General features: G+C 37.1%; 3 protein-coding genes and 1 non-coding gene across 4 annotated transcripts; all 4 read right to left on the bottom strand.

The window, feature by feature from the left end:
* Positions 1 to 243: 243 nt before the first annotated feature.
* LOC107792567 (uncharacterized) lies at positions 244 to 11,608 on the bottom strand. The gene is made up of 13 exons (XM_075245455.1): positions 11,254 to 11,608; positions 10,202 to 10,283; positions 9,948 to 10,051; positions 9,561 to 9,687; positions 9,388 to 9,482; positions 9,109 to 9,232; positions 7,744 to 7,824; positions 7,416 to 7,514; positions 7,154 to 7,336; positions 3,052 to 3,192; positions 2,865 to 2,921; positions 1,898 to 2,032; positions 244 to 703 (listed from the first exon to the last, which is right to left on the bottom strand). Exons 1-13 carry the CDS (start codon positions 11,292 to 11,294, stop codon positions 500 to 502), a joined length of 1,473 nt encoding a protein of 490 aa, XP_075101556.1. The 5' UTR covers positions 11,295 to 11,608; the 3' UTR covers positions 244 to 499.
* LOC142177719 (U6 spliceosomal RNA) lies at positions 10,873 to 10,979 on the bottom strand. Its single transcript, XR_012706280.1, has one exon. It is a non-coding gene; the product is annotated as a U6 spliceosomal RNA (small nuclear RNA).
* Positions 11,609 to 13,815: 2,207 nt separating the features above from the next.
* Positions 13,816 to 17,993, bottom strand: LOC107792566 (uncharacterized protein At3g52155, chloroplastic). Its single transcript, XM_016614788.2, has 5 exons — positions 17,552 to 17,993; positions 16,121 to 16,220; positions 15,824 to 16,003; positions 14,578 to 14,695; positions 13,816 to 14,251 (listed from the first exon to the last, which is right to left on the bottom strand). Exons 1-5 carry the CDS (start codon positions 17,796 to 17,798, stop codon positions 14,183 to 14,185), a joined length of 714 nt encoding a protein of 237 aa, XP_016470274.1. The 5' UTR covers positions 17,799 to 17,993; the 3' UTR covers positions 13,816 to 14,182.
* Positions 17,994 to 18,984: 991 nt separating this feature from the next.
* LOC107792565 (uncharacterized) lies at positions 18,985 to 19,877 on the bottom strand. Its single transcript, XM_016614787.1, has 2 exons — positions 19,578 to 19,877; positions 18,985 to 19,422 (listed from the first exon to the last, which is right to left on the bottom strand). Exons 1-2 carry the CDS (start codon positions 19,875 to 19,877, stop codon positions 18,985 to 18,987), a joined length of 738 nt encoding a protein of 245 aa, XP_016470273.1.
* Positions 19,878 to 20,846: the final 969 nt, after the last annotated feature.

Below are 20,846 nucleotides of genomic sequence, written 5' to 3'. Positions count from 1 at the left end.
TCGTACACATATATATATATATCACATATATTGTGAAGACAACCAGGTGGTTGGGATATCGACGGAGAAGATTATGCATGTTTGGACATCCGTTTTGAGCTCCTCAACAGTCTCAGTTGCATCTCTTGTTTATCTCAGACCTAAAGAATCCATCTTCCTGTTGAAGAATTTTCTCTACTAATGACCATATAATTAAGCTGACTTCACAATCAAACTAAAGGCAAACATTTGAAAGAAAAGGGAAACATGAATGTGGTTTACTTGCATTGGAGTTTCCTTGAACCAATGGGCAACAAATTGAACTTTACAAGGATGAGTTATAATTAGTTACATAAATCTAAGCTATTGCGTATAAAATAGTAAATGGAATTGCTAGCCATACATACACGCAAGAGCCACTAGAGAAGAAGTTACCAACTTCCCCATTTATAGAACAGAGCTTGTGAATAGAATTGTAAAATGAACTTTACCGATCATCCTTGTCAATGGCAGAAGATGGTTAGGAGGAGCTGTATCTCCTATGGTTAACTCTCTTCATAAAGCAAAGCCGTAATCGCTGGCTAAGAGCCTCCAACTTTTCAAACTTCTCACGCTTAGATTTCTTTGTAACTTGTGGAGCTTTCTTTTTTTCATCGTCCTTTGATGAGTCCAGTGCAGTATGTTGGCTATCACAAAGAGGGGTCGCAAGCACATCGGTCGTAATCTGCAACTCAAGCAGAAACTTGCAGCTGTTTATCAAGAAGCATATACCAGTAAAGCATAAAATCTATTGGTTGAAACAGACTCAAGTCAATGGCTCTTGAACTTTATATCATGAAGCAAGTTGGTGTTTTATTTTTCATTCAGCTGAATATCATATCCAATCCCGAAGTGTCTTGGCTTCTTTCCTTTTTAGAGGGTTAATGTAACAGTCTTTCGGAGTGATATCGAATATGAATAAATAATATTTAGGGACTTGAAATTAAAAGAAAAATGCTACATGGTCAAATATCAAAATGTCAAAGGTTAGGACTTAACACAGTTAACGTTCAAATAACGTATGGTCCATAAGATTAGGATAGAGGGAAATAATAACCTTGAAGAGTATCTGAGGGTGAACACATGCATGTAGATGGGCAAAATTTAGGACAAGAAAATCACAGTTTTATAAGACTGTCTTCAATTGAGAAATGAGACTTCGTTGTGGTCAATCCACGCTAACCTTGTTGTAACATATTAGCTTAAATGAACATGTACATGAGCTTTTGATTGGTAGAATCTTCTTAGTCACCAGCAGGTTTCCAGAAATTACTTCGATGTCAATAAATGGTGGAAACATAAATATGAAATCAGGTGAGGACTTATTAAAAAGAGAAGGAAACCCAGGTGTGTAAAGCAAATCTGTGTTATTTGTGCGGGAAAGGTGATTATCCTCCCTCTCGTTCTTGCATTAACACTTCAAAAATCTGATTGTATTTAGGTGAGTTATTCTTGCTGACTAAACTTGGATCCCATGTCCAGACTGTGAACATGGGGAGCGCCTATGCATTCGTGAAAAAGGGAGAAGCACATGATGAAATTAAGATACATGTATTTAGATTAGGTACATGTTAGAAGAGTATCTATAAATACCTATGTATTATAGTCATTATATGTAAGACAAATTGAAAGAAGTACAGAAGAAAACTTTCCTCCACTTGTCTTCCAGAGAAAATGACTGATTGAAAGTGCTTTTCCTCCCCAATATTTCCAAGAAAATAACGCCACCCTCCAAGAGGGAGGTACAAACTTACATTTTATAAGAAATTGCAGGGTTGACAAATAAAATTGCAGGGCTGACAAATAAAAAATAGCTATTTCCAAGTATGGCAATGTGGATTCAAATCGAATTATCAGAGTGGGGGCAGAAGATAAATACCTGACTGCCACCGATGGCATCTACAAAATCTGTAGAAATCTCAGCATCACTTCCCAGAGATGAGCACCTTCCCCAACTCTCTCTGTTTGAGCTTGTGTAAGAGCAACAGTCCTCATCTTGGCCACTTTGCTTGTCCTGAGAATCAGAATATCTGGAATTTTGGCAATAGGGAAAAGCAACCAAAGCCAGCACCAAAGAAGAGTACAGTATTCTAAAACACTTAAAACTGCCATCAACCTGATATTCCAGCCTTCTAAAACGAAGGGCCCATTTTTTCAAGTGTCAAACAAATTTTTTCTTTTAATATTTTTTGATATCTATAGATGGATATCAACCATGAGTTTGCTAACTAACACCTGGTTTATTATTCTTCAAATATTCTCCACCAAACCAATGGATATGAAATCCTTTAAATCATTCACTTCATTGTTCTTTGGGGTGAGCATAATAAAATAGACTCTTCTCAAAGAGCCTGTCTGGTAGAAGTGCTCTAATCTTTCCATCAAGTCATCACAGAAAATATCACAACAATGATGAAATAATACCATTGTGAATCCACTATTGACGTTCTATCTCCTGTTTTCCACTGCCTCCTCCACCTCCTCTCTTTCAAAAGGTTTCTCCAATTTTACTTGGTTCTGCTAAATTGATGCTCTGAAATTCCATCTAGAGTCGGTCTTCAACTCTCCCTTTGTGTAGAGGCACTTGTAAAATTGTATTGCTCCTTTAATTTCCTGCTCCTAAGTCTAACATTATATGAGGCTAAGGATCTGTATACTGATAGAACACAAGATTTTCCACTTATTTGGTTGAAAGAGAAAACCATTTTTACTTCTCCAAATAGAAAAAAGAACCTCTCTGGGAACTAAGAGCTCTACTTATTCTTAAAGTATAAGGCACGCTAATGCTTTAATCTTTTAATCGACTAGTCAACACCTTTAAGAGTAAACTGTGCTAAAACACATACCTCTGTTTGTGGAGTGTCATGACCAATGAGTTCTTCTCCTTTATTAGTTAATGGATTCTGTAATCAGTACACATATCAATCAACTTTTAGTAAAGCAGCTTAACATCACTGCCATAGAGAAAACCTCACTGACGAAGAGATAGGGGTGGAAGAAAATCGGAACTTGATAGTTAAGGAGAACTCTTACAATTAGACAGGCGACTGGGGCAATGTTAGAAAGAAGTTCGGCAGCAGACTTTGCTGTAGAAATGCTAGGTGGCACAGATGAAGAGCTTGCTGTATCAGAAGTAACATTCCTAAGACTTGCAATTATCTCATATAAGAGATTCTAGGAACAAATCACCAAAAATATTGCATCAGATTGCATGTGTTAAAACAGCACTCAAGTAAATATGCATCGTTAACATCAGATCAACCAGACAAGAAACAACTAGTAATACACAATAGTGTGGAGAATTTATGTCAGACAAGTTAAGCCCCATGGGTATTTAATTTTTAATATTTCATAAAATAATATAGTTACAATAAATATTTTTAAATAAGTAAAATTGCATAAAAATGGAAGAAAACTATAAATAAGTGAAAAATATATATAGATGTGCTCCATTCCCATAAAAAAAACTAGTCAAAACAATTCATTATACGCTACTTATAAGTACAAGTAACTTGAGTTTCTACATGAAGAACAAAAAGGATGACTAACCTGCAATTTGAACTTTGAACTTGCTGCTATTGGGGAGAAATAATGGAGTTCTCTTTGTATTTGCAAAAAAAGAAAAATTGATTGTTTGTTGCTTTTGGGAGATAGTAGCAGACTAGTGGACAAGATAAAGAATTAGGAAAGACCATAAATTAGGGCTTCTAGAAATAAAAAAAAGGTCTTTACTTTTAAATTTAATGTTTCTGTTACTTTTTAAAACGTTTGAGTGATTACAAGTTGACTTTTAAGAATTTGGGTATTGTATTAAGGACTTATTTAACAAATTTTATTTTAATTTGAAAAAGTCCCTTGGGCTTACGCCTCACTTCAAAAACGCGCCTCCACGCCTGGGCGTAGGCCCTGAATTGCTGGGCGTACGCCTCATGAGACCTTCCCTCCACCATCGCCTCGGGGCATTTTTGGTGCGCCTCGCCCCAGGGCTCGTCCCGGGACTAGCCCCAAAAACGCCTTTTAAAACACTGATACATACATGTACATATTTACACACACACACATATCTTACACCACTTTGGATAAGGTAACAAGATGCATATTTTTTCAAATAAAGTGGCTAAGGGGTCTTTGGAGCTAGACAAGTTCTCCTCTTGGATGCTCTCATGGATTTGTGAAATCACTTGTCATTTTGCAACTTACAAGGTTAAGAAGGTAACTATGCCTTTAAGCACCCAAGGGTGTGGCCTAGTGGTCAATGAAGTGGGTGAAAACCATGAGGTCTCAGGTTCAAATCTCGGCGGAAGCAAAAAATACTAGGTGATTTCTTCTCATCTATCAAAACCTTGGTGGATAGAGTTACCTGTTACCTGTTGCTGGTAGGAGGTAGCACGTACCCCATGGTATCAGAATAATTCCGTTTCTGCTCTGATACCAATTGTCACGGGGCCATTTTGGGCCAATTTTTCGCGCCCAACTTGACACCGCGCGGCAGCAACCTGACACTCAAGTTACTCAGCCTTTTCCAACACTTAGCCAACTTTTCATCAAGTTTGGCTTCCCACAAGATTTGGCAGCAACATAAAGAGAACACCAACATTTACGGGAAAAACCCAACCTTTGTATTAATAACAAAATATACAAAGGACCCCTCTTTGCCATGAACACAATCCGTTCACAGCCCACTTCGTCCGGCCAAGATCATAAATAGATCTTGTCACACTAAGACCTGCCAACGCTCCAGCCTTAGCCCACTTTCGGAAACACTTAGAAACCCTCACGTTTCCCTCTTGGTTCCCATTTTGCTATGAACACAAGTCGTTCATAACTACAAAGACCTGACCATGCCAAGCCCTAGCCCACTTTTGAAAACACTTAGAAACCCTCACGTTTCTCTCTTGTTTTCCCATTTTGCAAAGATCACAAGTCGATCTTTGCTCACTAAGACCTGCCCAAAGCCTAGCCTTAGCCCCCGTTTTGAAACACTTAGAAAGAATCACCTTCCTAACCTGTTTCCGTTTCTTTGCTATGAACACAAGTCGTTCATAGCCCACTTAGTCAAGATCACAAGCCGATCTTGACACACTAAGACCTGCCCATGCCCAGCCTTAGTACCACTTCGTCTTCGTCTCGGAGACCCTCTTCTTCATTTGAAGACCCTCTCCTTCTGCTCAAAACTCTTACAGTCTTGATTTTCGTCTTGATCTAAGACTCTCACAGTCTTGATCCTTGATGCAAGACTCTCTCAGTCTTGATGCTTGATGCAAGACTCTCTTAGTCTTGATGCATTTACTTCACGAAATGCCCCCATATATATAGATATAGGGGCTTCCACTGGCAGATTTGAAGGGACAACATACAAAGGGGCAATTCCGTCATTGTGCTTTGACCAGTCAAAGCACTAATAAGCACTTAATCATTTAATGGGGCACTTACCCACGAAATGGCCCTCTTCAGCACTTATTTCTGTTTGTGGAGCACTCAGCCTTCACGGTGGAACACTCAGCTCTTCTGGTGGAGCACTTAGCCCACTGGTGGAGCACTGGTCCCACCTCCCACTGAACCAAGCCTTTACACACAGCATTACTAAATCTGATCCTATCTTGTAGTTGACATCCCCCAACTACATAGGCCATTATCTTACACGAAATGACATTAGCTACAAGCACTAAACAGACATGGATACAAGTCATTACAAAAATACAACGGCCCACTGCTTTGGCATGTGCACTACATGTGCCCTTTTTCTTGGTCAGCTATTGCACGCCCCAAGTCTGGCATTGCGCCCAGCCTTGGCTGATTCTGACATTGCTCCGCGCCAATGTCTCGTCCGCAACCTGCTGTCCATGATTTTACCGCACACGCCCGACGCTTGTCGGTCGCACATTGCCTTAGCCGCATTTCTGCCTTGTCTTTGTCAACACTTGTTTCATCCATGCCATTGTTTGTATTTTGTCTCACATAGCTTTGCCTTGGCTATTGAAACCCTTTGCCATCATTCCGTGCCTCCGCAATTTAGCTTAGCTTGTACTTGGCGCTCCCACAACTTGAACTGCCCGTACCTTTGTCTTTGGCGCGCATGCCGCTTCATGCCGCCCAAACTTGCCCGCACTGCCTCATCAAGCCTTTGCCAAGCCCGTCTTGCCTGTCTCAAGACCTTGGCCAATACTTGTTCTCATGACAATGTTTCTCGTCCATTGTCCCGCATGATCGTTTTGCTCCCGCATAGGCCAACGGCAAGGCCATCACGCCCCAATCCTTGCCATAGCCGCGCCACGTCCAATTGACAAAGAATCGGGTCCTAACAGTTATCCACAAAAAAAAAGGTAACTATGCCTAGTCAAATTGCGTGAATCCTATGAACACTCTTCTCTGAACAATACATAATCTAGAAAACTAGCTTCGAGACAAAGTAATTATTCTCTAATTAATTATACAATTCCAGATTAATCCAAAACCCCGCTCACATAAGCTAGAAAAGTCTATAGCCAAGATATGATTCTCTGCGTCACTAATTTAGGTACTCCATGTGTTCCGAAAGGTATGGTACCATTGCACCAAATCTTGGCATAAATGAGGTGGGGCTACTTTACCCACACCTGGTGTCTGAACCATTGTTCATACTCCTTCGCTCCCATGTGTCAATGTGATGGACCCCGTTGCTTATTTAACACTACATATAGGTACTAATGTAGTGCATGTCTAGGTTGTTATGTTCCTAGGAATATAGTATTTAGAGGGTTCAACATATTAAGAATATTTTCATGTTGGCCGTCAATCTACTGCAAACCATATCATTTATCTGGTTTTGGGACTGATTACATGTTGCAAAGCTCACATAGGTGGTGTTACACGAACGAAGACAATAGCCAAAAACTATAAGATCTTTCAAAATATCCTCCCGCTTTGACCAACAAAAAAAAAACAAGAATTTCATATAACAAATTTGATTTCTTCTGCTTTCAAAATTGTTAGGAATGTATTTTTTGCTTTATTGACACAAAAGGTAATATTCTTTTACATTGAATTCACCAGCTAAATATAATTCTTGGTAAGAAATAAGCTAAACTTCAAATCTTGGATAATTAATGAGTTTTTTATTCTCATCTGGAAGTACAATGCAATTGGGAAAAATTACCTCATCCATTCCAGCACCGACCTTGATGTCGCCTAGATCGTAATATTTCTCTATTTTAGTTGAAGTTGGTGAAATCCGGGGAGGGTGTAGGACATTGTAGAAGAATATGGACACAGAATCATAATAAAATTGTGGCCGGGAGGAATTGTGGTCACCATCAAACTTGATAATATTTTTATCACCCTGTACAAAGAACAATAACAGATTATGCATAATTCACCACATTGTAACTTACTCCAAAGATCTCCAAAATATTCTGTACCGCATATGACTTATAAATGAGATCAGAGTGGTGGGGTTGAATGAACTTATCATCCTTAGCATGTCCAAAGAGAGCAGGAATATAAGTTTTAGGAGCCACCTGCCAGATTCGGTAAAATTTTGAAGCATCATGATTAATACCTATTTAATCCAAATCAGATATGTGCATAGTAGAAAAAGATTCATGCCTGTTGTAATACTCAGCTTAGTTATATGTTCGCCCAGAATTAAGTGCATTTATAAATATATTAACTACATGAACTAAACAAGCTTTTATCAACTTCAAAGGCAAAATTGATTATACTCGACACAGTCATGAGCTCAAGTACCTGTAAGCAATTAAGGCTCATGATATCAAACTTGGCCTTCTTCTGAATGACGCGCCGCATATACTGCACAGCAACCTTTACCTGCAGAGAAAGAGAGAGAAAGGTCTCACTACTTTATGAGAATGACACGGGTCTTCTGAAGTACTTCAAGACTACCTTACAACTTTCTTAAGACAATTAACACTCTTCTTGTTGCCTTCTCCTTCTGTTTGATGTAACAGTAGGGAGCCTTGACAAAATATGCAATTTTTAGCTAGAAAGGACATAAATAAGGCGGATTACATGCAGCATGTTTCCTAGTTTTCAGCAAATTATCCAGCAGACACGATCCATAAATCATATTCTTGTCTGTGATCTTGAGCTAGTAGAGCCAAGGAGAAAAGTACATTTTAAACTCATAATTCAGTCTCTTCTTTCCTCTTCCTAGTTCCTTGTGTAATTGTTTGAAGAGAACAAACAAAAACTGGGAAATAAACCACATTCCCATGCAAAATAAATGGACCAAGTGAAATGTCCAAAAAAATAATGACATAATATCCACATGATAGCAATTTACTTGTCAGAAAGAATAGTTAGATACAAATCGATGTCTCCCTACACAAAATAATAAAATTATATTGAGACAGAAATTGATGTCTCCGCCACAAGATGATGAAACTAACACATTAAGGAATAGCATATAATTGAGTGCTAGTGGCGGCATGCCATCTAAAAACAAAAGCAAACTTTTGGGTGGAATATCACATTCCAGAGAATACCTCCAATTTCTTTCAACTGGTTTGTAAAATCCAAAGATTTGGTATGTGGAGGCGCAAATCAAAAGAATGGGGAGGGTTTGGTATGTGGAGGCGCAGCTGTTGACTAGACATTCAGGGGTAAAACACCTATTCGGCGCATCCATAAAACATTTGTAGTACTTAAAACACAGGCATAAAGCAGAAACATCGTCGGTACAGCAGCGTAAGTCATACTTGCGAAACCAAAATTCTAAAAACCATATCTGACCACATGCAGATTCATTAAACAACAATCATAGTACAGCTTTTTTTTATAACCAAGAAATTCCCGAGAGCCAGTGGTGCATGGTTCGAAACTCGGTGGATATGGGCCTACTCCTCTAGCCTTCTCCACTTAAATACAAGGCTTTTGTCTAAGGCAGAGTTTGAACATGTGATGTGTGCCTAACCAACACATCATGCGTTATGCTCTTACCACACATCGAGCATGGTATGACTTATAACTACCTTTTCTACCATAAAGAATTTCTTTTTAACCCCCCTTTCTAAGAAAGAATCATAAATATGCAAGTACTTATTTAAGATCACATAATAGATGTCCATTTACAGAAAAGAAGGAGATCCATACAGTGAATTTAGGAAGCCTGATTTTGTAGACATCTACAAGCTCCATCATTAGATCAAATAAGTTAGAGAAAGCACTATCCAAGACCATTCCAGCAATAGAAGGATCTTCTGCTCCATATAGAAGGCTGGACATTGAACAAAGTTACTAAAATCGTGATCATGGAATTAGTGAGAAACGTAAAAATCAGAACCATTGCCAAACTGTCTGCTAAAATCTAACTTGTCTTTCAGAAGAACTTGGACTGCAAATTAACGAGCAGATGAGTGCAATGTGAAATACCTTGTAACTGCACCCATTGACCGCCCCCATAGACCTATGCGTGATACTTTCAGGTTGCTTCTCAGATGTGACACAACTACCTTGAGGTCATCTTTCTGAAAAAGAAACGAAGAATTTTCATATATCAAGAGCACCACTAAAATAATTCATGCAAGACAAGGAAAAGGAAGTACCTCATGCCAACCAAGACTAACGTAATCACCATCTGACAAGCCCGAACCAGAAAAGTCAAGGGTTAACACAGTGATGTTTGAGGAAAGAAGTATTACAGCTGCCTCATTCGCATCAGCCCTACAGCCGCTGCAGGGTCCAGAAAGTTAGTAAAAGCTCAACCTTGAGAATAATATGTTAGAAAATATGATGCATTTGAGTACGTATTTACTCAATACTTAACATACTAGAATGTATGTGATTGTATAAAAAAGGTCCACAGCCTAACAAGACTAATGGAACACTTAATTATTGAATATTTAATATTTTGACTTTCATAAACTGCTCATAGCCTAAGCAGATTAGCATTCATTTCAATGAACTAAAAGTCATAGATGCAAACAGTAAACCTGTTTCCATGGCAGTATATAACACAAGGAAGAGGAGCACCATCAGGAAACGATGATGGAGTATAATGACTGCATTGCAAGGTATGCCCTCTTTCATTCTTAAGCTGCAAAAATAAAAAAAAATAAAAAAATAAAAAAGAAGAAGAAGAAGAAGAAGAAGATAGATGAAACAAGGATAATCAAATTATATAGAAGACCATGACAACACAAACAAGCAAGGGTGACCACTTTAGGTAAGAGGTGACCGTACTTGCCTCAAAGTCTTCTCTTTTGTACTTTCTTCCCCCAACACTAAACTCTTTCTCCCATAAAAACTGTTCTGGATTGTAATCTGCCCTGTTATACAATGGAGAGCAGTTGACAAACCTCTCAAGAACTATCAAACAACTAAAAAGACTCAAGATGATAGATTGAAACTTTATAGCATTAGGTTAGAGGTTATTGCATCGAAGACCAAATACAAAATGGAGCAGTGATTGCTCCATAACTCAAGCTGGAGACCTAGTTAGAAGAGTTGACTGAATAATTTGAAAACTCATGGACCTAGAAAAGCAATGGCAAACATACTGCAGGCATATCTTAAAATGTTAATGCATAGTAGTGTATACAAAAACAACTACTTCTGCTAGCCTCAGTCCCAAACAAGTTGAGGTCCGTTGTATGAATTCTCACTAACCATATTACTCAATTACTCTGTTTAAACTCATGTCATGTCAATATTATGAAAATACATAGAGAATGTATTAGTTCACTATATTTTTCTTTAACTCCGCTAGTGTTGAAAGAAAATTATGTACAGGTTGCTGAATCTTTACTTGATTTTCTAGGATCATTGTAAAGAATTATAAGTAGTTCTTGTAAGATGAACAAGACCTCATGATTCTCCTTCCACTTTATTGGCCACTACATCACACCATTGGATGCTGAAAATTAGGACAATTTCTCGACTTGTGCGTATCATCCTTGCTCAGGGGCCAATCCTAATTTTCTCTGTATCATTCCAATTTGCTTATTTTTTACTGAGACAGTTACATATGAGTTAATTTAATCTTCGCATTCACTTACTTTAGTACTTTACAAGGGGAAAAAGATTCAAAGAATGAACTTATGAGCTATAATGAGCAGGAAAAAAAAAACATAAAATATTCTAACATGGACTATGCAATCAAAAACCTACATTACCCAATTAAGCATACAAATAATCAAATAAAAAGTAAAATACGCAACAACTAGAGTAAAATTCAATTTAATCCTCAAACAGTGCCCTAAAAAGACAAAAAGGAAATTAGTGGATAAACGCACTCACCTCGGGGGACGAATAACAAAATTGATGAACTGCTCAATCATATTCTAAATTAACTCGCATCCAAACTATACTTAGACCAAATTAAAGCTGCTGTATTAGTGGTTTAAGAGCTTAATTTGAAACTGCATCGCGTGGGCAAAATGAGGATTTGAGATAAGTAGAAATCACAGTAATGGCAGTACAATATTGTTGTAATTTTCAATAGTTCATTGCGAGAAGTTTAAAGCGATCTAAATGCTGGATTTATTTTTGGAAATATTAGGGGATGAGATTCTAATTGCAGACGTCTGGGGGTTGGGATATAGTACTACTTGGAGGAGCTCTCACTGCTACCTCACTTTCTATTTACACATTAATCTCCATTAGATTTTGGTTTAATATTAACTGCCCTTAGGAGAAAGTCTATTTTTTTCCTTGACGAAGTTTCCATAATTTTTTAAAATTATAGTTAAAAGTTAGAAATGATTTATGGAAAAAAGTTAGAGAAATGATTAACTGCCTTAATCCCTAATCACAAGTTATAATTTTTGCTTGACATGAACTTGAATTAATCATACCAATGAATTTCCAATATCGGATGTTAGTCCAAAAAGAATAGGAATGGTCCAAACATAGGTGTATTTTTGTTGTTTACTTTTTTTTAGTCGGTGTTGTTAAGGATCTTTTGTTTCTGAGCCGAGGGTCTTCCGTAAATAGTCTCTCTACCCCTTCGGATAGGGGTAAGGTATGCGTACACTCTATCCTCCCAGACCCCACTAATGAGATTCGACTAAGTTGTTATTGTTGTTGACTAATATTAGCCGGCATACATAAATTATATACTGGTTATATACGATTGTACATTTGCTAGTTGTTTTGAATTTAAGCGGTTAAGTGGATAACTATTTTGGTCATAGGTTCAAGCCGTGAAAACAGTCTCTTGCAGAAATATAGGGTAAGGCTGCGTACAATAGACCCTTGTGGTTTGGCCCTTCCCCAAATTACACACATAACGAGAGCTTAGGGTACCGAGTTGCCCGCTTCAATTATTAATAGATGACAAAATTAAGCAAAGTTGGATAGTATAAGGACAAATTTGAATATTTTCCCCTTTGTTTTTTCTCAATTAGCAATAGAAATCTTTCTTCAAATTGTACGTCTTGAGAAGTCCATTCACTATCGGATCACGGATGACCATAGTAACGTGAAAAGGAACCTCGATGACAAATGTTGGGACTTGAATCTGTTGGTGATAGATTTGAGTGTGGAGAATAGCCGAAATTTGAGACCATTATAAGTAAAAAAAGAAAAAATTATTGCTATAATACGTGAAATTATTATTTTTTATTTTACATTAAAGCATCGCAATAAAACAATGACATGAATATTAAGGAGTCGCCGATAAAGTTCCTATTGTGCGTGCTTTGACCTTTGGGGTTTATCTCGTGCAAGCTTTGAGTGCGTTAGTTACAAACACTTATATGAATCTTCATTTACCATATTGACTATGCATGTTTCTGAAAGACGGAATGTATAATACGATGCTAAAATCACTTGCATACATCCTCTTCCATATCAATTTCGGCATTAAATTTATGGACTAAACCATGCAAGAACCACAAATTTAGTTTAATAGACTTTTGGCCAAATTCAAATTTACAAATTTATTGTTCTGCTACATAGTGGTTACATGAGTATAAATCTAGCAAGACAAGCTGGCTTGAATTATCCAACAAAGTTATTCAACACATGAGATTGTTGGCATAGCCTCTACCTTTTGAGTGAAAATCAACCTTTTAGTACAAAGACAATATACATCTTAGAGGTTGTTTGGTTGAATGCATAAGAATAATGTTGAATATGGTGTAGTTATTAATTATGCTTATATTAGTTATGCTGACATATTTCTTATCCATTGTTTGCTTTGATATATTAAAGCATTGCACAATTTCTAAAAGAATTATTTGTTTACAAAAATACCATCATAATCAGTCCATCACGTTATCTTTTTAAAAGAAACATATGTTGCGGAATGTTTTTATATGAAAAAGGCTTTAAAAATTATTTGATTTGTCTACTTATATTGTAGTATATAACTTAATTATTATTTATAAAAAAAAGAAAATATGCTAAGTATTTATTTATTTACTAGGGATATAATTGTATTTCTCACTTTCTTGGATTATTTCAAACTTGCATTAATATAATAGCATATTTTAATCAAGCATAAATTTTGAAGGACAATTTTATCTTTAACTAAGTTAATGCATGCATTAAAACTCATTGCATTATTAATACCATGATTTCTTATGCATTAGTTATACATATGATAATACCAAATAGGGTGTATAACTAATGCTTGCATAACTTATGCATAGGTTCAAAAAGTGTATCAAACAATGCATTATTAATACACAAAGTTAATGCATCCTACCAAATGACCCCTTAGTATATGAATCTTCATCGACCATATTGACCATATTTCTGAAAGACAGAATGTATAACACGATGTTAAAATCACTTGCATACATCCTCTTCCATATCAATTTCGGCATTAAATTTATGAATTCAACCAGAAAAATGTGCAAGAACTACAAACTTTTGGCCATATTCAAATTTACAAATTTATTGTTCTGCTACATAGTGGTTACATGAGTATAAATCTAGCAAGACAAGCAGGCTTGAATTATCCAACAAAGTTATTCTACAATGAGATTGTTGGCATAGCCTCTACCTTGTGAGTGAAAATCAACCTTTGAGTACAAAGACAATATACATCTTAATGACAGTGTCGAACGTAAGTGAAGGCCTGGGTGGTGGTGTTAGTAAGATACCTGAATACGGATCGGAACGAACAATTGACAAATTTTAATTCACTCTGCTTCTATCCTGCAATTTTGTGGCTGCTGGTTCTCAAATGGCTGATTATATTCCTTTAACTGATATAACTCTAAACAGCAGTGTCTGGCTTCACAAGCCCTTGAAGTTTCCACCCACCAGGTCCAGCCAGAGAAAATGCCTAAGGAGAGCACTTAAGTCAGATAAGATCAAATATCTTAGAAACTTCATTTTGCAGATTAGGGAACTATTAAAGTTCAATAAAGCATGCACGTCGTCATCATCACATCTCAAGATTCGAATATGGTTCGTTACTGACAAGTTTGCGGATTTAAGTTATTTTCTCGGGATGATGGGGCCCTATTTTGCAGTCAATAGCATTTTCACTTCACATTGAAACTCTCTATACCAACTTACCATATGCTACTTTGACATTCATGATGCAATTGAATTTGCAAAGTAGGACTGGCAAAAATGGAACCAAAAGTTACAGAAGAATGACCAAACCTCTTCCCACGACTTCCCAGTGGCTTCAAGCAAAGCAGCATTACAAGTCTTTAGTTCCACAGTAACACCTGAAAACATTGAGGCTGCCTCCTCCCATCCTCTATTATGACCCATGCACCTGAATAGAGGATTAAATCTTAGTAATTTGCTATGAAGCACTTTACCCAATAACTGGAAATTGACATATCAAACTGTCATTTCTCTCGCTGAAGATGAAACAGAAGATTGTACATGTCTCAATTTTATTTCTTAATCAAGTTAAATCATTCGAAATAATGGGAAAAACCTTTTGCATACAAACTGTATACAAAAAGCAAAGGGTTTCACAAAAAAATGATTCTTTATAAAGAGCATCTAGTCGTCAATACTGACTGAAATATCATTTATGCTCCAAAAGTGTACAAAAAAGAAAAGAAACTTCACCAATTGTAAAGAGGAATTCATTAACTCTTTCAAACTCTTTTATGTTTCTCCCTTTCCATCTGATCCACAAAAGTGATAAAGGAGCTATTTACTATGCTCTCCTCCACATCCTCCTGCCGAATGCCCACACTAGTAGCATATCTTTGACGATCACGACACCACCCAATTCAACTCCCAACATATTCCATATCAGTTGGATAGTGAAGTAACAAATGATTGACATCTCTCATGTCTCCATGCGCACAAAAACAACCAACAAATATGGGTCGTCCTTTCCCTCAAGTTTTCTGCAATGAAGAATGGCTCCCCATGTTGGGTCCAATAAATGACACTTCTCTCTGTACCCTAAACACTCATATCGAGGAATGAAGAAAATTCCTGTCCTTCCTCCTAAGTAGCCTGTTATGATACGATTTCACAAACAACATGCCGTCCCTCTACCCTTAATATTTTCAGTGGTCTTTGTCAGTGAGCGAGACATGTTTTTGTATAATAATTCAAGCAGCTTGAGCTCTCCGTTTTTTTGAGTCTTGCGAATTTCTTTTGAGTTTCAAGTCCTATAAAATTCTTCTTTGCTCTTTATATAGTCTGAATTCTGAGCAACTACTGCTTCTTATGGTTGGTAATACTAAAAATGATGGGAAAAATTCACACAAGAGTGACTTCCATTGTTAGAAATCCAAATTAAAAAACAGGAAAACATATTAGCTCCAGATAACTTCTTTCAATCAAGCACCATAATAGATTTCCATGTAGTGTACTAATGCTCTTTCATTATGTCAAATGCCACCACCAAAGAATCAAAGGCAGAAGGAAAACTCACATGACTGTAAAGATCTCATCCCTCGAGTATTTACAAATTGCTTGTCGTAGGTGCTCAGCGGTCTGCCCGTCCATCGCTGCAACAGAATAAAAGCTTGAAATAAAATGTACTTCAGCTTCCAAGAAGGCTTGGACTTGCTCCTGCATTATTTTCAGTGTTTCCCGCGTTCTCATTGCATCACTATGCCATAAAGAAAAAGAAACAACCACTTAGTTTGTAAATATGAAATTAAGTTTTCCGGCAGCTTAAAAATCTCATAGAAAATTCCTCTCTAGATACTCTTAAAGAACCACTTACCTTGATAAAATAAGTTTTGGAATCCAGCCCAATTCTAGGAGCTTTTGCGAGACCTTGATCGCATCTAGTTGTCCAGCTCTACTCAAAGGACGATCATGATCTGCTCAAACATAATGATGAAATATTATATTAAACCTATGAATAAGTACTCTTTTTTTAATTTTTGGTTATATTGTTAGAGTTGGTATCTTTTGTTTATAGAGCAACACAATGAACTTTTTACTGTAATTGTTTTTTTACAAAGGAACATTTCCACGAGGCAGTAATTCAAGTCTTAGGAGCATGATATTTGAGCTATGTCTTTGTTACAACTCACAGTCATACAAAAACCAGAATCTAAAGAGTTCTTCCTGTCTCTCTTCACTTCAAATTTTAAAAGTATAGCGAATTTTCAGCGTTAAGAACTTCAAAGGTTAAACATATCAAGTTAAAATCTTGGAACCGCCTTTGACTTCTTCCTTGCAGGCTTGTAATAATATCATTTAGCATCCAAATAGAAGGATAGATGAAATGACATACGGAAATTGGTGCCCTACGGCACAGATTTGAATAGGTTAGGTGCTGAATCATCCAACATAACAGGAAAAGAAAAGGATTCATGTATATAGCTCGAGTAATCGATCAAACCCATTGTCACTTACTGACTTACTGTTAAAAGTTGCAAACTCCTAAAGTTGCAACTTGTAATTCCCATAAGTTGATTAAGTTATTTGTAATCAATCCACCAAACAGAAAACCTTTTAAAAATTGAGTTTTAAGTTATAAACACCTGTAAAAAAATTTACACTACCAGATGATCAAAGATATCTACAGGCAATTTGTAATATTAAAAATAAGACAATGTTAATTGCTACAACAAATAAAGGTGAAAAAATTACTCACACTGCAAAACATGCAACTTTTTCATATATTGGTTTTTAAGTTATTACACTATCATATTAAAGAATTTTTTAGACTATCATGTCAGGCAAAGGATATCTATGTTTGTTATCTTGAAATAACATATCACCTGCTACAATAGGTAAAGGTAACTTGATTCAATGGCGGATGCAGCACTCAGTGGCCGACCCATATTCAACACCCCTTACCTGGAAAATTATACTGTATTGCTAGATAAATTTTTTTGTTTTATGTATATTTATTGTATGTTGACTCCCCTTGCCTTTTTCGGGTACCTAATTTTTTATATTTTGATACCCCTTGATGAGAATTCTGGCTCTGCCACCGGTAGCACTCACACACCGGATTTTTGACGCAGAACATAAATTTATGTATAAAAAACTACTAAAATTATAACAAATAATAGGTCTGAATCCATAATTTTAAGATTGAACCCCTATAACTTAAATCCTAAATTTTCTTACACTAACTTTATAAATAACTTAAAATTCTTTTAAATTTTAGTGGGGTGAAATGAGTGAATAATGGTACCCCGAATGGAGCGATTGTCCCAAGAACTCTTTGCGTGTCGAAGCAATATGAGTCGACGTGCTGTAACTGACTGTGTCGTTGGGGTTTCCATTGAAGTCGAAGTTTGCCCTTGAATGGTATCATCAATTACAAGAGAAGTAGCGCCAGAGGCTGAGGCCACACATTTTGGATTTCTGTTCCGATTCCTGCTTAGGGATTTTGTACAGCAGCAATATGGTACTTGCAATGGCGATGCTACAACATTCATTTTCGTGGTGCTGTCAATGGATTAATACCTTCAATCACTCAGCATTAAACTCAATGAATTTCTCCCTCTGACTTTGAGCTGAGCAATACTTCGTTGAATGAAGCTGCAGATTATCCGGCGGTAGCCTGGCCCTTTGCCCCTACAAATATAATCGCTCCTTCAGTCCAGATTGAGGAGTTGTTTGGATTTTGTGTAAGGAAAAATAATCCTAGAATAAACTTATGCATAACTATTATCCTTTTCTCTGGCCAAATGTATTCTATTTTTTTTTAAGTCAAAGTGTTTGGACAATTTTTTACAACGATATTTTTTTTTAAGTTTGAGAAAAATACACTTAGAAACACTTTTAAATGAACGAAAGTAAAAGTTTCGCTTTAGATTTTTCGAGGCAAATTCAAATTTAATCGGACCCTAGTACGAATATTGGACACCGGAGAGCACTTAGGAATATAACCAACTTTCCAATACACCTGCACTTGGGAATATAACCTACTTCTAGGAAGGGTGCTATATCTCGCTAAGCCTCGGACAGTCAAATACTAATTACAAATTCGTACAATCAATCCCTGACAACTATTAGCTCTTCTCCTATGTTGCATATCTTCTACTCTAATTCTTGTTTCCTTTTATATCTGTGCTATTACACGATTTATATGTACATCAGTTTTCCTAAAGATCTTCTAATTTTGCGTTTGCCAGATATGATAAATCATGGCTCCCCGTACTGCAGCAACTATCTCTTTCTTCTTCTGCTTCCAATACTTGCTTTTAATCCACTGGATACTTTGTTGAATATTCATCTGAGGCAACTTGATCCCCATCCAATTGGACAGTCCTTCTCTTACTGCTCTAGCCCATGTACACTCTGCAAATAAGTGCTTCTAAGTCTCCAAACTCCCTTGATCACATAGTTTACATGTTTGATCCTCCACTGGAATATGCAATCGAATCATTCTTTCTTTGGTTAGTAACCTGTCTTGGTTAGCTAACCAAATACAAAATCCGTGCTTAGGTTGCATCACTTTATTCCACACCAAATTTGCCTTCTGCAATCTTACATGTGGTCCTGGTAGTGCATTGTAGCTCCTTTTTTTAATTAAGTTTTTATTCCCTTCCTCCAAGAGCTCCCCACCTTGATCTTGGGATGACTCGAACTCACAACCTATTGGTTGGAAGTGGAAGGTGCTCACCACTTGAGCAATTCACTGTTGTCAGCACATAGTTCCCATTCTATATAGCTCCTTGTTAATGAGTATTCTCCATTCTCTGTGAGCACATAGTTCCCATTATTGTACCATTGTGTCATCACTTCTTTTAATGAATTTAATTTCCTCCAGTACAAGCTACTATCAATACGAGGGTTGTGATTCCAAATGTCTCTCTCCTGCTTCATGTATATCCCATGCACCCATTTTACCCACAATACATCTTTCTTTATTGCCAATTGCCAGAGTAGTTTCCCTACAACAGCTATATTCCAGTTCCTGCACCCTTTGATGTTCAGCCCACCATACTTCTTAGGAGTACACACTATGTCCCAAGCTAATAATGGAAGTTTCCTGTGATCTTCAGTACTACCCCAAAGATAATCCCTACATATTTTGTCCGCCTCTTTCAGAACACTCTGAGGTAGGATGAACACAGCTCTCCAGAAGTTATATATTGGGAACAATACAACATTTATAATTTGTAACCTCCTTGCATATGATAGGCATCTTGAGTAGGCATTTCTGACCTTATTAGTTATCTTCTCCACTAGTTCATGACATTCTATTTTACTCCATTTTTTGAAAGAGAGGGGAAGTCCAAGGTACTTGATAGGAGGATCCCTGTAGTAAATCCTGTTCTAGCTAGTATTTGTTCTTGTGTAGCAGCATCAATTACTGCCATATAAATATTAGTCTTCTCAACATTTGCAACTAAACCTGTAGTGCTGCTAAAATGGCTTAAGGTCTCCATCACTCTAGCAATGGACTTTAGATCACCTTTACAGAAAATCATCAAATCATATGCAAAGATCAGATGAGTTAACTTGAGAGCCTTACACATTGGGTATGTGAAATCTGGAAGCTCACTCATTTTTTAAGTGTTCTGGATAAGTACTCCATGACTAAGACAAATAGTAGTGGGGATATTGGGTCCCCTTGTCTCAGTCCTCTTCTCCCTTCAAAATACCCAACACCTTCTCCATTAACCTTCACTGTAAAATTAATGGTGGTAACACATGTCATGACTAGCTGTATGAAAGTCTCAGGGAACCCATATCCAATCAGTGCTTCAGCTATGAACTCCCAACTCACCATGTCATATGTCTTCCTTAAATCTATCCTTATTAAACATCTTGGTGATGTTTTCCTGTTATAGTGTGTCATAAGATCATGGCATATAAGGACATTGTTTACCAAGGATCTCCCTTTCACAAATGCTGCCTGATTTGGTGCTACAAGATAGTTCAAAGCTTATTTCAATCTCTTGCATATTAGTGTGGACATACACTTGTAAAGGACATTGCAGCAGTATATTGGTCTAAATTACCGGAATATGATAAGTGGAAATTTTGACTATTTATTAGCGCATTTTAGCTTTCGTTTTAGTCCAAAAGTGTCTAATTGTATTCCCGAAAACTGATAAAATATGCTTACCTGCAGGAGTATTGAAAAATGAGCTACTACGATGAAATCCAACTCAAGTAGGAGTGATCTGAATAAGGACAAAAAGCAGGCACAGAACCGCAAAATGTGAAGGAAAATCAACAGAGCCCCAGTGCAAAGTGCGGACCGCATAATTATTGTGCGGCCGCAGAAGCTACGTAAGAGCCAAAATTCAGAGAGTTTTATTTTAAGCTCAAGAAGAAATGCAGACCGCACAATAACTGTGCGACCGCAGAAACAACTACGCGACCGCACTCAGGAAATGTGCAGTCCGCAAAAGAGCCCAGTGCGGCCACACCCAGAATTATACGGACCGCAGAACATGAGAGATGCGGCCGCAATCCAGAATTGTGCGGCCGCATAATCAAATCCTGTCAAGATCTGAAGAGAAGTGCGG

The sequence above is a fragment of the Nicotiana tabacum genome, chromosome 23, assembly GCF_000715075.1.
Source record: "Nicotiana tabacum cultivar K326 chromosome 23, ASM71507v2, whole genome shotgun sequence".
Lineage (NCBI taxonomy): Eukaryota > Viridiplantae > Streptophyta > Magnoliopsida > Solanales > Solanaceae > Nicotiana > Nicotiana tabacum.
The sequence above is the reverse complement of the archived record's forward strand: the minus strand, read 5'-3'. Positions and strand labels throughout refer to the sequence as shown.

Excerpts from the sequence above, each read along its gene's own strand:
- LOC107792567 (XM_075245455.1), bottom strand. The coding sequence starts at position 11,294 with ATGATTGAGCAGTTCATCAATTTTGTTATTCGTCCCCCGAG. Across the intron at positions 9,483-9,560 it reads TTAGTCTTGGTTGGCATGAG|AAAGATGACCTCAAGGTAGT; the intron begins GTACTTCCTTTT and ends TTTCTTTTTCAG. Across the intron at positions 2,033-2,864 it reads ATGACACTCCACAAACAGAG|GACAAGCAAAGTGGCCAAGA; the intron begins GTATGTGTTTTA and ends TCTGATTCTCAG.
- LOC107792566 (XM_016614788.2), bottom strand. The coding sequence starts at position 17,798 with ATGAATGTTGTAGCATCGCCATTGCAAGTACCATATTGCTGCTGTACA. Across the intron at positions 16,221-17,551 it reads GGACAATCGCTCCATTCGGG|ATCATGATCGTCCTTTGAGT; the intron begins GTACCATTATTC and ends ATGTTTGAGCAG. Across the intron at positions 14,696-15,823 it reads GATGAGATCTTTACAGTCAT|GTGCATGGGTCATAATAGAG; the intron begins GTGAGTTTTCCT and ends TCCTCTATTCAG.
- LOC107792565 (XM_016614787.1), bottom strand. The coding sequence starts at position 19,877 with ATGAGTGAGCTTCCAGATTTCACATACCCAATGTGTAAGGCTCTCAAG. Across the intron at positions 19,423-19,577 it reads CCTCTCTTTCAAAAAATGGA|AGTGTTCTGAAAGAGGCGGA; the intron begins GTAAAATAGAAT and ends ATCCTACCTCAG.